Source organism: Epinephelus moara, chromosome 10 (genome assembly GCF_006386435.1).
Source record: "Epinephelus moara isolate mb chromosome 10, YSFRI_EMoa_1.0, whole genome shotgun sequence".
Taxonomy (NCBI): domain Eukaryota; kingdom Metazoa; phylum Chordata; class Actinopteri; order Perciformes; family Serranidae; genus Epinephelus; species Epinephelus moara.
Window position 1 is genome coordinate 8,967,104 of NC_065515.1, and position 15,742 is coordinate 8,982,845.

The 15,742-nt window shown below is 41.4% G+C and overlaps 1 protein-coding gene across 1 annotated transcript; it reads right to left on the reverse strand.

Annotated features, from left to right (window-relative positions):
- Nucleotides 1-2,733: 2,733 nt before the first annotated feature.
- Nucleotides 2,734-15,344, reverse strand: scp2b (sterol carrier protein 2b). Its single transcript, XM_050055527.1, has 5 exons — nucleotides 15,187-15,344; nucleotides 11,431-11,521; nucleotides 7,784-7,913; nucleotides 7,491-7,570; nucleotides 2,734-3,463 (listed from the first exon to the last, which is right to left on the reverse strand). Exons 1-5 carry the CDS (start codon nucleotides 15,207-15,209, stop codon nucleotides 3,368-3,370), a joined length of 420 nt encoding a protein of 139 aa, XP_049911484.1. The 5' UTR covers nucleotides 15,210-15,344; the 3' UTR covers nucleotides 2,734-3,367.
- Between the last annotated feature and the right edge of the window lie 398 nt (nucleotides 15,345-15,742).

Below are 15,742 nucleotides of genomic sequence, written 5' to 3' on the forward strand. Positions count from 1 at the left end.
AATTGAGCTTGCAGGCATTTCACAGTAAAATTATAGAATTTATGACACTATTCTACTTGTTAATCACGTTTTAAACAAAGTTTTGATGCAGGTAACACAACATGTTAAAATTATGACATCTCATGCATACACAAAAGCAGTCATTACTGACCAATGAAATAACACCACTGCAGCCACAGAGTAAGAGTGCAAGAGCCAAGCCAAAGCTGCAGTGGAATCTGGGTCAGAGCTAGTTAACAGATTTGTCTTTCAGCCATGCTCCTGCGTTTACAAAGGGAAAAACTACAGCGTGGCAGTCTGGAACAAGGTCGCTGCAGTGTTGGAAAAGTGTTTGGTCCTCTAAGAGGGGGAACATAAGCAGGCCCAGCCAACTTCACAGCGACATCCAATTACTGTCGCGGCTGAACAGAGGGCCATTATTATGAAAGGTTACACTAATGTAACCTCAAACAGGACCCTTGAATCGTCATTTGTTCACCCCAATCGCCAAAATAAATGTGGGCATTTCTGCAAACCACAAATATGTTACATTTGTACGTCACTATGAAGCTGATGCTTTGAACTTGGTCACTTGGTGATGGTTCAGAAAGGATCATGTTTTGGTTTAAATAACCCATTTTTGGTGGCACAATCCTGACTAGAAACACAGCAATGTCTGTGTAAAAAACATCCGCTTTTCATGGCAGTATTTCAGCAGCAAACAGTCATGGGTTGCTAAAAATCAACCACTTTTGGTAACTATCCCCGCAGGGAATGCAGCAATGTCTCAGTTAAAAAAAATTATAAAAAATCACATTCTGCGGTAGCCTGGAAATCCAGACCCAAATCTAGAAAGATTTAGGGTCTGGCCATGAGTAATGAAAATGGCCCAACTCGAGAGGCGGCACCAAGCATGCATTTGAAAGTATCACTGCACACAATTGGATAACACTACGACCAATCAGAACAATACACGGGGTGACGTATCCAGAGCGCTACCAGCGGAGCTAACTGGTAGATTAGACTCTTGCCGTATCCGGGCGGCAAAACAGCAAAATGTCCTTCTTGCAAAGGAAAGACTCGAGCGCCGTCTTCTGTTCCTCTTTTAGAGAAAAAGCCAAGTCTAACTCGTTCATTGTAGCGGCCAAAGCCGTTTCAAACAACTGGTGTTCATCCGTAGCCATCTTGCAATGTTCACTGACTGATTCTGGACTTCGTCGTCGCAGCGCTGTCGTCATCTGTTTAGCTTGCCTCTGGCCCGCCTATATCAGATACACTGATGTGATTGGTGCAGCTCGGCTCCAACGACATGGGTAATGAGCATCATTACTGATTGCCAGAGTGACTCGCTGAGCAAATTCAAATTGTGCTCTCGCGAGAACTCTGGATTTCCAGGGTAATTCTGCGGCACAATCTTGGCAAGAAACACAGCGACAGGTGACAAAAAAACCAACTGCTTATCATAGCACTATCCCAGCAGAAAAGGCAGCTATGTCTCAGTAGAAAACAACCGCTTTTTGTGGCACTGTCTCGGCAGAAAATGCAGCAATGTCTCAGTAAAAAAATGCTTTTTTTGCTGTTGCAAAAAAATCAATTGCTAGTGGCACTATCCCAGCAGGAAATGCAGTGAAGTCTTGGTAGAAAACAACCGCTTTCTGTGGCAAAATCTGGGCAGGAAACACAGTGAGAGGTTGGTAAAAAACAAACCTTTTTGTGGCACTATCCCGGCAGCAAATGCAGCAATGCCTGTAAAGAAAACATCCACTTTTCATGGCACTTTCTCAGCAGAAAACACAGTGTAAGTTTGCTTAAAATCAACCGCTTGTGGCACTATCCCGGGAGGAAATGCAGCTATATCTTAATAAAAAAACAACTGCTTTTTGTGGCACTGTCTCGGCAGGAAACACAGTGACAGGTGTGTGGCACTAATGCAGTGACAAGTTGGTAAAACACAAACCCTTTTCGAGTCACTGTCCCGGCAGCAAACACATTAATGTCTCTCTAAAAAAACAACTGCTTTTCATGGCACTATCTCAGCTGTCACCACAGTGACAGGTTGCTAAAAATTAACCTCCTGTGGCACTATCCCGGCAGGAAATGCAGCGACGTCTGAGTAAAAAACAAACCCTTTTTGTGGCACTATCTCAGCAGCAAACAAGCGATGTCTCTGTAAAAAACAGTGGCTTTTGTGGCATTATCTTCGGTGGAGGCACAGCGACAGGTCACTAAAAAACAGCCACATTTGGTGGCTAAAAATTGCTGGAAACACAACAATGACTCAATAAAATACAACCAGTTTTGTCATGTGTCTCGTGTCACGCCATCCACCACGCCCTCCTCCTCCTGATGATGAAGTCAGCTCATATACTACATCACTTCAGAAAAACTGATGATACATATACACATAAAAATATAACATGTTCATGGTTTGCAGACAACACGATATCCTGTGGAGCCAGGATCATGTGATCACGTAAAGTTAACATCTACCCTTCACACGGAATAAACACTGATGCCCGTGTTGTACATCGGGCCAATATTTCCATTCCAACATCCATAAACTCAGCATTGCAGTTTAATCATAAAAGTCAAGAAGACTTCATGTTTAAAATAAGGGCCAGCGTGTTGTTAAGTTTTATGTGCCATTTTACAAATAAACTGCTCTGGCTTTTTTTGTTTACGTCTTAAAAGATTATTAGAAACATAAAGTCAGCACTGTGTGCTAGAAACAATCACTGCTGAAGAAACACAGACTCAAGTCGGGAGCACCCAGTGGACGCTGCAGCAAAATTTATTCAGTAGAAATCTTTAGGGATTCATACAATGATAGTTCAGCAGAAAATTACGACCCCCCCCTCTCCCTCTGTTAAAACGTTAGGCGGCCACAGTGAAAAACATCTCTATGCTGCTGGCTAAAAACCTTAGAGCAAACTGTCTGAGACGAGGAGGCACTTAGACTGTCGTGTCCATGATTGTGGAAAATTACATCAATCTAAACTACTCAAAAGATTTTCAGACACAATACACTCAAAGAAAGATTTCTTTAGCAACAGACATTGGGAAATTATTGAAAATTGGACATTATTCATATATAGTAGTATGATATATAAGTAGGGGGCACCTGCCTCCACTCTAGTGTACTGACAGTATCATCATGAGGAACCTTATTAGAGAATTAATTATCTGTCCATCTATCTTATTCTCCAGTTAGATTGGCGAGGCTGCTGACTAATCCCCTGCCCCGTCAGTGAGGTCACTAGTAGAAGTGGTTCAGTCCTGTGATGAGAACCTTTAACATTTATCTGACACCAGACCTGCTTTTAAATTCTTCATGGGTAACTCTATTCAGTGTTCAGAGGTGTAGTTACAGCGAGCTCCGGCATCTCATCTACAGCTTGGCTTTGCCCGGCTGCAGCTGCAGGCTCTGAAGCTTCATGGCCAGTCCCATGTTCCCTGTGATCTTCAGCTTGCCCTGGAAAAACGCCTGTGAAGCAGAGAGGGTGAAAAAATGTTACGCATGCAGACAGATCTGAATCTGAAGTATGCCGCAGTCTGAATTGGAGAGAACTACATGCTGCTAGTTTTAAGAGTTACCGTGAGAGATTAACTCAACCCAGAGAAAGTGGGGCAACGGCAACAACAGCTTATGAAATGTCAGGAAACTGCATGGCACACAGGCACAGAGCGGGTTGAGTCAGAGAGATGGATGTTTGTCGACAGGAGTGCAGGAGGCAATACATTCTTAGAATATTAAAGTTCTCAGAAGGAAAACGAAAACTTTTTCATGTGGCAGAAATGGAAGGACTGAAATGATAAATATTGCTTCTGAATTAAAAACATCATGCAAAATGTCAACCTGTCCAAATTTCTGAGTGATGTACGATAAAGCAGCGGAAAAACTGTGGAGCGTGCCCTGCTGTCCTTCAATGACACAAACACAGTGCACTGATGGCTTTTCCAGGGATTCCTGATACATGTAATTACTGTAAATGGCCTTGGAATGATTGCACAGAGGTGTGTCATCGCATCACTCTCGCAGCACAAATGAACTTGGTGGGCCTCATGATTCACTGCTTTCGCACATAATAATTCAGAGCTGGAAAATATGGCATGAAAATCAAGACAGGGCTGATTCATCACGCACTGAAAAATAATGTGCGTGCAAAAAAGAGAGAGAGAAAAGCAGACTGTTCTGCATCACCAATGTCAAAACTAAATACGTTCATGTGTCCAGCTGAAATTATTACATGGTGCCATGCTGTTACTTCAACAGCTCATAATTCTGAAGCCTCAATAGTCCGAAAAACCCATTTGTACAACAATCCGTTATCCTGGAAACAAACTACCACTGCTTCCAAAGGCCATTTCTCTGAAAACAGCTACACACTACACGTGGCTAATTATTAAACAGAATAATGCCCTTCTTAACCTCTGACTGGCTTACCCTGACATTCTTACCGAACCCTAACTGATCTTAGGGCGCATTCACACCAGGATAGTCCGGGGGACTCGGTTCGATTGGGCAGGGAATGCAGGAAATATTTCACACCTTCATTTGGTTCGGTTCACTTTCACACTGCACTTTTTAAAGCGGACCAAACTGCCTGGACAACGTCACGCAGTTACAACAGCTGCTCGTTTGGGGGCGGTATTGCCCGAAACGACCACTGACCAGGAGGAAAAAAAGCATGAGGAAGAAGAAAACCCGGCTCACCGATTGGTCAGGACCGAAAACATAAATCCATCCCCTTCAGCCGGCTTGGTCACCACAAAAACAATGGAGCAACACCAAACTGCACCTCCTCACTACTCCACGTCTGCCCACGGGACATTTTCCAATTTTTTCTTTTTTTACCTCTGCTTTTCCCGGTTCGCGCTGTTGGCCTTGTTTTTTCTCCACCCAAAATGCACTGCAATCTACATCACTTCATCTCTTTGGTTCGCTGGATAGTCTGTTTGCATTTCCCACTGAAAGCGAACCACACCAGGGTTCACTTGCAAGTGAACCGAGACCCCCAGTTTTCAAGCTAACCAGGGATCGCTCCTTTAGTGCGCACCAGAGTTCGAATGAGCGATCACACCACTCCAAACAAACTGAACTATCCGTGGAAACAGACCAGGATTCATTTAAAGCGGACCAAATAGCACTAGTGTGAATGTGTCCCTACTCCTCATGCCTAAACCTAACCAACCCAGCCAATGAAGGTAATGAGTACTAGCCTGTCAAACGCAAAGTAGGACAGGTCATGCCTTTGCCGTAGTTGGAAGTAATTCTTTGAAAAATTACGCAATTATTTCCCCTGAATATTATTTTTTTTCTGTGTGCTTGTATCCCTACTTTTGAAATGTTATCCACAAAAGATTACGGTAACAATTAATTTCATTACACACAACAAAATACCATAACTCTTCCAGAACTTTCAAGGATTTTAGCAATCCCATGACTTTTCCAGGCCTAGAAAAGGAGAGTGTGCAATTCCATGACTTTTCCAGGTTTTCCATGATCGTGGGAACCCTGCATGTGCCTCTGTTTGGGAGAGCACACTCAGAGAAACAGCCCTTGAGAGCAATTGGTGTTTGGGATAATGGGCTGTTGTACAAATCGGCTTTCAAGCATATATTTTTCAGACTTCTGGGGCTTCAGAATTATGGGCTGCCAGAACAACTGTTAGTCACTTTATTTTATTAACCCTCATCGTGTATATCTTAGGAATGGGTCATGATTTCTGAATGCTCAATAAATTAAAAAATCAAACCATTTACATGGCTGTTAATAATAATGTATTTTCCCTTGTTTTCATTGTGTGAAAATGGTTAAACGAGTGTGACACAAAAAATACATGGAAATGAGTTGCAGTGTTGGTGGGAATGAGAAACCAGAACTGGCAGATGATGTGGTTCATGTGATGGAGTTAGAATTCATTGAATGTGCAACACAAGGCTGAGAGTCCCGTTCCATGCGTTCAGTGTTGGGTAGCATCATGTTTCTGGTGTTGCACGCATGCTGTTACTTTTCCATTTAGTCCCCAGTGTTCAGGAACAGGAAAACATCACATTCACACACACATTCACACACTGGCGGCCAAGGCTACCATAAATGGTGCCACCTGCTACTCAATAACCATTCGCACCCACTCACACACCGATGGAACAGCAATCGGGAGTAATTTGGGGTCCAGTATCTTGCTCAAAGGTACTGCTGATCTTCTGATGCGTGGACGACGCGCTTTACCTCCTGAGCCACAGCCGCCTTGGTCGAATAGTTCCCAGTAGAGGTGTAACAATACATGTACTTGTACCGTTCAGGATGAGGTGACGGTTCGGTACACATTACGAACTGAACGATTTCTTGAACTAATCCTACAATATTGCCCCAAAAAATATCACGAAACTATGCCGTATCAATTTTTTCACCCACCCCTCATCGAAAACCAAACTGTGACACTACTGTGTTTCATGAACCATTACACCCCTCGTTCCCAGTGACTAGTATTTTTGCTCTAAATGCCCATATTGAGACTCATCTTGAAGGAAATGGCTTGCATTATTTGTAATTTTTCTTACCGTCAACAAATCCCATGAAAAGACAAAAACAACAATCTATCAGCCCGTCTCTCCTCTCCAACTTCCCCAGCCTGTCTCTGGCTCGCAGGCTCAAGCCCATTTGTTCCTGCTGAACATCTTTAAAAACAAATATATAGTTTACGTTTTTAAAACAAAAAAAGGCTCTAATTTCCCATAAAAGCTGAGCTCTGTAATTTTTATCAAGCAAACAGGAGCAAACAGTGCATCTGCTTCTGACTGATTCACATTTAATGCTTTTATGAGTATTTCCAGCAGCGTGATGGTGCGTGTGTGGGATTGAGTCAAAATAAACTACAGTGTGTTTTTTAAGGCAGATGTGTTTTTAATCGTTGCTGAAACAATGGCGCTCTTGTTGCTTGTTAGTCGGATCAATTCATTGTTGTCTCTGGTCGTATCATGGGATTTGCTGAAAGCACACTATCATGTTAAAGAATATCTGCTTCTGACGGAGGCTGAAACATCTGCCTTCTGCTCTTTTTCTGCACACAGATCAGGTTTTATTTTAAAGTCAGGCATGAAATATACGTCATTTTATTGTCAGCTCTCTCCTGTTCAGGCTACAAGCAGGAAATCTGTATTATGTTCTTTCACCACACAGCAGCAGCTCTTTGACCTCTCATCTGAGGGCAGTAAATTGGCACAATCAGCCAATAACGCAGCACAGTGTTCCCTCTTAATTTCACCCAGGCGCTAACATCACATCCCGTCAGTACTACATCCAACTGGCAAACAAATCTGTTCCACTTTTTCTGAGAATCATTGGACAGGACACATCAAATGAAGTGCAGGAAAAAAGCCAGGACATTGTGCAGGACACCAGGGATAAGACAGGTACAGTCCTAACACTCGCACACACTTTTGACCTGAGAAGACAAACACTACACGCAAACAAGTTCACTCAAACCACACTGAGCTTGAATACTCACAGTCTGTGGGTTCATCTTCCCCGTCATCAAGGCCAACAAGTCTGTATCTGACATGGAAATGGTGCAGTCTGCTTTCTTAGCTGCAGGGCAGAGACACAGGAGGTACACTGAGTACAAAAATAGGAGCATGCATCTCAGAGATATTTACTCAGTGACTTACAGGTATTTTAAGTTTGAAGGTAGAAGTCTAATAAAGCACACATAGAGCAGAAAAACACTGACTTTGAAACTTCTTTCTCACTCACAGTTGAATATGATTACATGTCACTATAACCTCCCCTGAGTTTTCTCACCTGTGTCATTGTGAACACAGCCTTTACCGTTCTTCACGTCCACATACCAAGTCGCCTCCTGTCCATTTGGGCCATCCTTTACTTTGAAGGCGAACACTCCCCCGATCTTTTTCACAAACTGCTCCCCTTCCTGTTCAATGGACACAGGGGATTTAGTGATAGGTAGGTGTTGGGGGAACTGTACTATCTACATTTACAAGCTTGTAGCACAGTCATTTAGCTAGGCAGGGCATGTATGACTCCTTTCAGGATAGGTTATGCTACTCGGAAAGACCATACTTTCACATATGACACTATACTGTACATATTTAAGGACACTTTTATGAAAAACATTTTGCAAAATTTGAATTGGATCAGTTTTCGTTTGTATAAGGACACGTTTTAAACACACACACAGTAAATATCTGTATATGAAAATAAGAGTGTCAGTAGTTCATGGAGTTAAAAGCCATGTTCATGGGTTATTCTGAGGCCAAAAATGTACTGGAAGTTTTAAAAAACATCTTCATGGATATTTTGTTTCACTTATACCCCCAACTGTGATTCATTGTTTTCATTTTCTGTAACCGCTGATCCTGCTGGAGCCTATCCCAGCAGTCACCCTGGACAAGTCGCCAGACTCTCACAGGGCCGACACATTCACACCTACAGCCAACCTAACGTGTGTGTCTTTGGATTGCGGGAGGAAGCCAGAGCACTTGCAGAAAACCCACGCTTACACAATGAGAACAGGCGACCTCCACACAGAGGGGCTACTGCACCCCTGGGGTTCAAACCCCCCAACTGTGATGAATTTGTTATATGTTAACCCTACTGTTTCCATGTTGACTTGTTATGAGTGATGCATTTAAATCAATCAATCAATCAGCAGGAGGTAAAGGGGGCAAAGAGATGTAGAGGCCATGGCAATGGAGCAGGAGCAAGGAGTATGTCAGGTAATCCTAAGAGGCGTCTAAGAAAAGTTTCTAGGGTGAAAGCTCCAGATAAAAAAAGAAATGAGGCGTTCAGAGGAAGGATTAGATTCTTCCCTCTGCAGGGATGACGGCGTCCTTAGCTGACATTACTGTCTTTCAGAGGCTGTAGCGGGCTGAGCTTTGAAGCTAGAGTGAAAATACTGGTATCATATGAAATCAGAAACCCTAAGGAATCCATTGGTATCACGTACCACATCATGCTAGCTGAATGAAACTGGGTTCTGTGTACACACAAGTCTCCTCTTTACAGACACGCCCACTTTATGCTCGTCCCTTGTAGTTTTGGGGCAAAAACCATGCAGTTTGCCTTATTTTATTTGAACATTTCTGCACACTGGGTTCCTTAAACAGTCTTGGAATTGTATGAATTGGGTAAAACTGGAGAGCAGAGACTCTTGTGGATTCAATAAGCCTCATTTTATTAATGTGTGATGATGTTAGTCCCTATAGCAGCAATTTTATTGTGACATGTTCAGTCCTAAACATAGCACAAAGTAATAATGGCTCATGTGAATGCAAGGTTAATGTCTTATAGGTTCATGAAAAGTTGCACGTAAAAGTGCTCTACAAGCATAGACCACAAAGATATTGAATGCACTCTGTGGAGATTTTCACCTCTGGCAGGGCTGGTAAAAAGAGAACTGTTAGGAGGAAAACATGGGTATAAACTATGCAGGCTTGAAATTGTAAAATAACAAACAAAATGACTTTGCAAATGTTTTATGGGCAGGAAAATGCATTGAACACATTTGTTAGACCTCAGGGATACACACAATTTGGTGACAAACACTAAGTGTAAACAGAAACTTTGTTTACGAGAAAACTTGCCAGGGAAATTTGCAGTCTACACAGGCAACATATTTCAAGCTGACGCTCTTCCTCAGGCTATATTATCTTACTCTCTCACTTCTCTGACAACGTTTAACTAACATGGAAATCGAAAAGTAGGACAACAGATTCTCTCACTGAAAACAAGCTGTGCAGCTAAAATGTTGAATCTGTTTGTCTCATCAGTTGCCTGAGATATTACACTAAACCATGTCACTAAGTATCCAGGGTGCTCCACTGTTGCCATTTTCTCATTGATGACAAATCCCATTCATTACATAGACAGCACTGCCGGCGGGCTCAAGATGCATCTGGTATGATTGAGGTCACATAAAGGTAACTGCTTAAAAACACTGACTTTTGGAGGAAGCCATTTGTCTGATTGAATCAACATAAGCTTGATATTAGTTTTATACCATGAAACAACAGTTTGGGAAGTGATCCAAATGTGCCACCATGAGGCTAAAGTCCCATGTTGCCATATGGCACAGAGTGCATGTTTGTCCGTCCTTGGAAAGGGATCTGACCTTTGCTCTTCCCGAGGTTTCTTCCATTTTTATCTTTATTTTCAGAATCAAGGGTCAAAGGACAGAGGGTGTCTTATGTTGTACAGATTGTTAAGTCACTTGAAAATGTATTTGATTTATAAGCACTGTATATGATTAGACGGACTGATAAATGCTTACAAAAACCTATATGTGTGCTACAAATGAATTAAAACAAGACTACAGAGCTGCCTTTGTAAAAAGAAATACTGAAATAAAAGTCCTTGAAAAGTGATAATAATATATTGAGAGATCTGGGATTAACAATATTGTCTCCTACTGTAAGTAGGGATGGAGGATATATCAATTATACTCGATGTATCGTGGCTTCTTCCATTTGAGATGTATAAAATGACAATTTCGTGAACATCGCGTATAAATTGTTACGACTTTTTTTTTTTAACCCACCAGTATTAGATTCGCTTGAGTATTTCCATCCTCTCACTCTCTCCTTTAATGCTCTTCCTCTCATGGACACCAAAAGAGGTTAAAAAAGAAAAGACTTGCAAACATGATGCGTCTTACGTCATTTGTACCTGTAGGGCTCCAGACTGCAACTATTTAGTCGCATTTTGCAACCATGGAGCACCTGTTTGACTTGCAGATGTTCTTAATATATGAACTGGAGAGCTGTTGGTTTGTTTCCAGCTCACAGTGAATAAATCGTCACGTTTAACGCTGCCGCTGTAACAGTTCAACTTTTAACAAGTTATAGGATACTGTCCGCAGACAAGGAGTGTGTTGTGTTTGCAGGGCGCCAGACCGCAACTATTAGTCACATTTTGTGGCAAGGGAGCACCAGTGCAACTTGTAAATGTTTTTAATATATTAACTGGAGAGCTGTTAGTTTGTTTCCAGCTCACAGGGAATAAATCCTCACGTTTACACAGCTCTGGGGTAAAAGTTTAACTTTCTGCTAACTGCTTACAAGTAAATGTTTACCAAAAGCTTCAAGTTCAAAGCAAAAATATCAACATTTCTGGCCCGAGACGAGCTGGATGCTTCAGAATTAAAGCACCAGTAATCCCGCTTTGATTTCATTATAAAACTTTCTTATTTAGCTTTGTTATAACCGTATTTTATTTAATTTTACAATAAGAGTATGTTATTGAACTTGATTATAACAGTAGGCTACTTTCTTCTAACTGTAGTTTATTTAGAGTTTAGTATTTTAGTAGTCCGCAGTAGTTTAAAGGACATATCGAAACATCAAGATTTCATGTATTGCGACAAAGTCTAAAAATACGGCAATATTACTAATAGACCATATCACCCAGCCAAATGTAAGTCATGTAATCACCTCCTGGAGCTTCTTGTCGATTTCCTGGAACACAGCATGTGCCTTGAACCCCTCCAGTCCATCACTAGCACTGGTGTAAATGGCTTGAATCCTTGACATGGTGAAGGCAAAGGCATGAGAATGAGAAGGTACGGTTAGTGATAGAAGAAAGTGATAAAAAAACGGTACAGAAAAGTACATGGTTGCCAAAGACAAACCAATCACTGATCAAACATTTACTTTGATACTTGATTCTTTTTCATATATTGTAGGAGTACATATTTTTTCTTATGGATTTCTCCACTGGATCGAAGTGTGTGTTCCCCCTTGTCAATTTCATATTACAATGTGTGAGTACCACCCACTTGTCGCCAGCTCTGAGGTGACACACAACACAAAGCCCACTCAATTATCACTTTCACAGATGGATTAAGGTGCATCAAGACTGTGGCCTCCACATTTTACACCTCCACTGCCTGGTTCACAGTCTGTGTATTTATCTAAACATCAAAACAGCCACTCTCAGCTAAATCAACTATGTCACCATCTTTATGCACTTGTCAGCCAGCTGAGAAGAAGGTGCTGCTGCACAACAAAGTTCCAGAACACTGACTGCATTGGTGGTCCATAAACAGCTCTTCAAGAGGATAGCAGTGCATTTTAAATGAAGTTTGAGATAAGATAAAGCAGCCTTCACCTTTTCCCTAGAGGTGAAATTCAGGTGTTTTTCATGACTGAAGCAACATATTTTAGGACTTCTAATAATTACGCTAGATGGATGAAAATAACACAATTATTTATAAATTGTGGCCAAACTGTTACATGGATAATCAGTTGTGTCTATATTGTCAATTCCTGTATATCAATATTGATCTACAATTTTCTGTGTTCCCAGAAATATTTGCTCCTCAAGATTTCTGAATTAGCAGATGACATGACCTGGATAAGATATGTTTGGGACTGAGAACATGACCACAGATACTGATCTACTGAATATCTTGTGAAACATTTTTATTCTGCTGGCATAATATTACATACGCATATCTCTTGATCTCTTATTATCTTAAAAATAATTTTATCAGTAATGATTTTATCAGTATAATGCAGCAGCACAAAGACAGTACATACAACTAGTATAAGAGAAGTGAAAATATAAATTTTAAAAGAGTAACTACAGACAAACTCACAAGGTAAAGCAACACAGTTTGATTAATAGCAGCAAGTCTAGTATAATAGGTAAACAGTGCACACCAGAATACCGTGATTAATTAATGATACTTGGTGCTGTCTGTATTAATATGGCAAAATAGAAATATAATATAGTATACGATGTGGTAAGACAGTGTTATGTAGTAGTAATAATAATAACACAATAATATCTTAAATACAGCAGTATAACAGAATATGAAATGTAATATGGTATCATATGGTACAGTATATTAAAGTACCCTATGGTAGAGGTATGGACTTAAGTCACATGACTTGGACTCAAGTCAGACCCGACGTTAATTGAGCGCCAGTTGGAAAAATGATACTAAAGTTAAGTTCCTTAATGTGCAAAAACTTTGTACCCATGCAAAATGTGCAGGCAGAAAATTATAGACTGAGATGTAACAACAAAAAGCATTCATGATTTTTGAAAATGGCATTATATTTTTTTTTGCAAAGGGTGCATTCTGACTTGTTTGGGACTCTAAACTCAAAGTGTAGGGCTTGGTACTTGACTTGGGACTTGTAAGTCTTGACCTGTGACTTGAGTACAAAAGACTTGAGAATTACTTGTGTCTTGCAAAACAATGATGACTTTATCCCACCTCTGCTATAATGTAGTATATAATATTAGCAATAATGTAGCATGAAATAAATATTAGGTATAGCAGGGGTGTCAAATGTACGACCTACAGGTCAGGACCAGCCCACCAAAGGGTCCAATCCGGCCTGATGGAAGACTTCGCACACCTAATATTGATGCACTTGTGAAGACTAAGAGGTGTCAGGTTTTAGAAGCAAGTTATACAGTGAGTAGCCTGCTTTAAGTAAAATGCTGCTTTGGAGACTTTTCCAGTCTGATGAGAATACAGTTCTCTGACAAACGATGAATAATCACCATGGACATATTTAACATTGTGCATAATACTGTCAATCAGTAGCTTCAGTACCAAAGAAAAACAGTAATGTGTGGGACACTTTTGCTAAGGCACTGCCAAAACTTTAGATTTCTAACTGGGTTGTATGACAGGATATAACTTAACCTGCATCCTTAATAGCTTCCACTTTGGTTTGTTGAGGTGACACCAGCATTAATGCACAGGAGAATAAATGTATGGAAAAATGCACATGTAATGACAGTGAGTAGTTGACTGAATGTGGAAAAACTGAGACATATGGTTGAAACTGCACTTATTTTTCTTAAGACACCTCAGGCTGTTAATTGTCTGTTATGTAAATGGATGAATGTTTTAAGAGTGCACTTCTTTAGGCTAAAGCAGATGGGAGATGTTAAGGTGTTATTATTTATACACTGATCAGCCAAAACATTCAAACCACTGACAGGTGAAGTGAGTAACATTGATCATTTTGTTACAGTGCAATGTTCTGCTGGGAAACCGTTGGTCATGGCATTCATGTGGATACCACTTGACGCCCTCCACCCACCCAAACACCACGTTACTCCCTGATGGCAGTGGCCCCCCAGCAGAAAAATGCACCATGCCACACCACAAAAACTGTTTAGGAACGTGACAAAAAGCTCAAGGTGTCGACCTGGCCTCCAAATCTCCCACAATCTGATGGAGCATCTAGGGACGTGCTGGTACCCCACCTCACAACTGACAGGTCTCAAATGATCTGAAGCCAGCACCCTGGTGCCAGACACCACAGGACACCTTCCAGAGGTCATGTGTCCATGCCTTGACATGCCAGAGACAAGGGAGGCCTCATGGTGGATTAGGGGTACCTCTGAGGTAACAGCATGTCCCATGGATGCTCGATCAGATTTGGATCTGGGGAATTTGGAGGCCAGGTCGACACATTGAGCTTTTTGTCACGCTCCTCAGGCCATTCCTAAGCAGTTTTTGAGGTATGGCGTGGCTCATTTTCCTGCTGGGGGGCCACTGACATCGGGGAGTTCTGCAGCCATGAGGAGGGGTACTTGATTTGTAGAGGTGTTCAGGTGGGGCGAACGCATCAAGTGGCATCCTCATGAATGTCTGAACCAAAATATCCCCAGGAGAACATTGCATTTTTGGCTGATTGGTGTATGTAATTATATATTTTTTTTATTATATATAACATATTGTTATATTATACATATCATATATATAACTGGTCCGGCATACTTGAGATCAAATTAGATGTTTGACACCATTTAAGTATTGTATAACATGTAGGATATGACATATATTTCAAGGTATATAAATAAATCAGACCAACAGCAAGTCAATGGAGAGGGACAGTGTGCCAAACACTGTGGGAACTGTGAGTAACGTTGCTATCACAGTGTAACCACAGCATAATTAGCTTCTTTGCTAATTACGTTGTAATAAACGGAGGGTTACAGTGTCACTTCAGCCTTGTAGTCATGTAACAAAGAGCTGGAGTTAATGAGTGACTTCGACAAACACGTTAACGTGTACCTAGCTGTGTGTTTGACATGTCCTAGCTAACTGTGAACTCGGTGTAACGTTAACCAGGAACACCGGGTGACCTCACTGAATTATACACAAACATGTAACGTGACGTGTCACAGTGATACAGTACAGTGTTCAGTGCTCTTACCTTGGTGTCTGTATTTCAGGCATCTTGCTGTAACGTCAGGTGAACAGGCTGTAGTGTCGCAGGATGGTGGGGTTAAAGCTAGCCTGCTGTGCTGTGTGCTAACTGCACTTCCGTGTTTCCGCCTTCTGTCACTGATCTTCAGACTCGATGTGTCGATGTCAGATAGAACAGAGTAATCGAGTGCAGGGAACAGCCCCACGTTTCTGTGAACTAGTGATGGGCAAAGCAGTTCTTTAGATGTTACTGAATCACTAGAATCAGTTCATTAAAAAGATTCGTTCAAAAGATTTGTTCACTGAATCGTTCAGTGCTTGGCGGGAGGAGCAATGCGTAGTCTGACTCACTGAACTGATAAACGGCTGAGCTGCTGCTCCGTCTGCCCTGCACCGGTGAGTCTCATTACTGGCCAGCCTAATGTTTTAAGTTTGTTTATCTGGAAACTAAGTCTGTTAAAACAATGGGGAGGTGTGTGATTGTGTTCATGTGGTTTGACTCCTGGCTACATTAGCCGTTAGCTTGGAGAAAACGGTCCCTATGAAAGTGTATCGCTGAGAAG

Coding starts and splice junctions, on each gene's coding strand:
- scp2b (XM_050055527.1), bottom strand. CDS start 15,209: ATGCCTGAAATACAGACACCAAG. Junction 11,522..15,186: donor CCTGAAATACAGACACCAAG/GTAAGAGCACTG, acceptor CACCATGTCAAG/GATTCAAGCCATTTACACCA. Junction 7,914..11,430: donor TCGACAAGAAGCTCCAGGAG/GTGATTACATGA, acceptor TCCATTGAACAG/GAAGGGGAGCAGTTTGTGAA.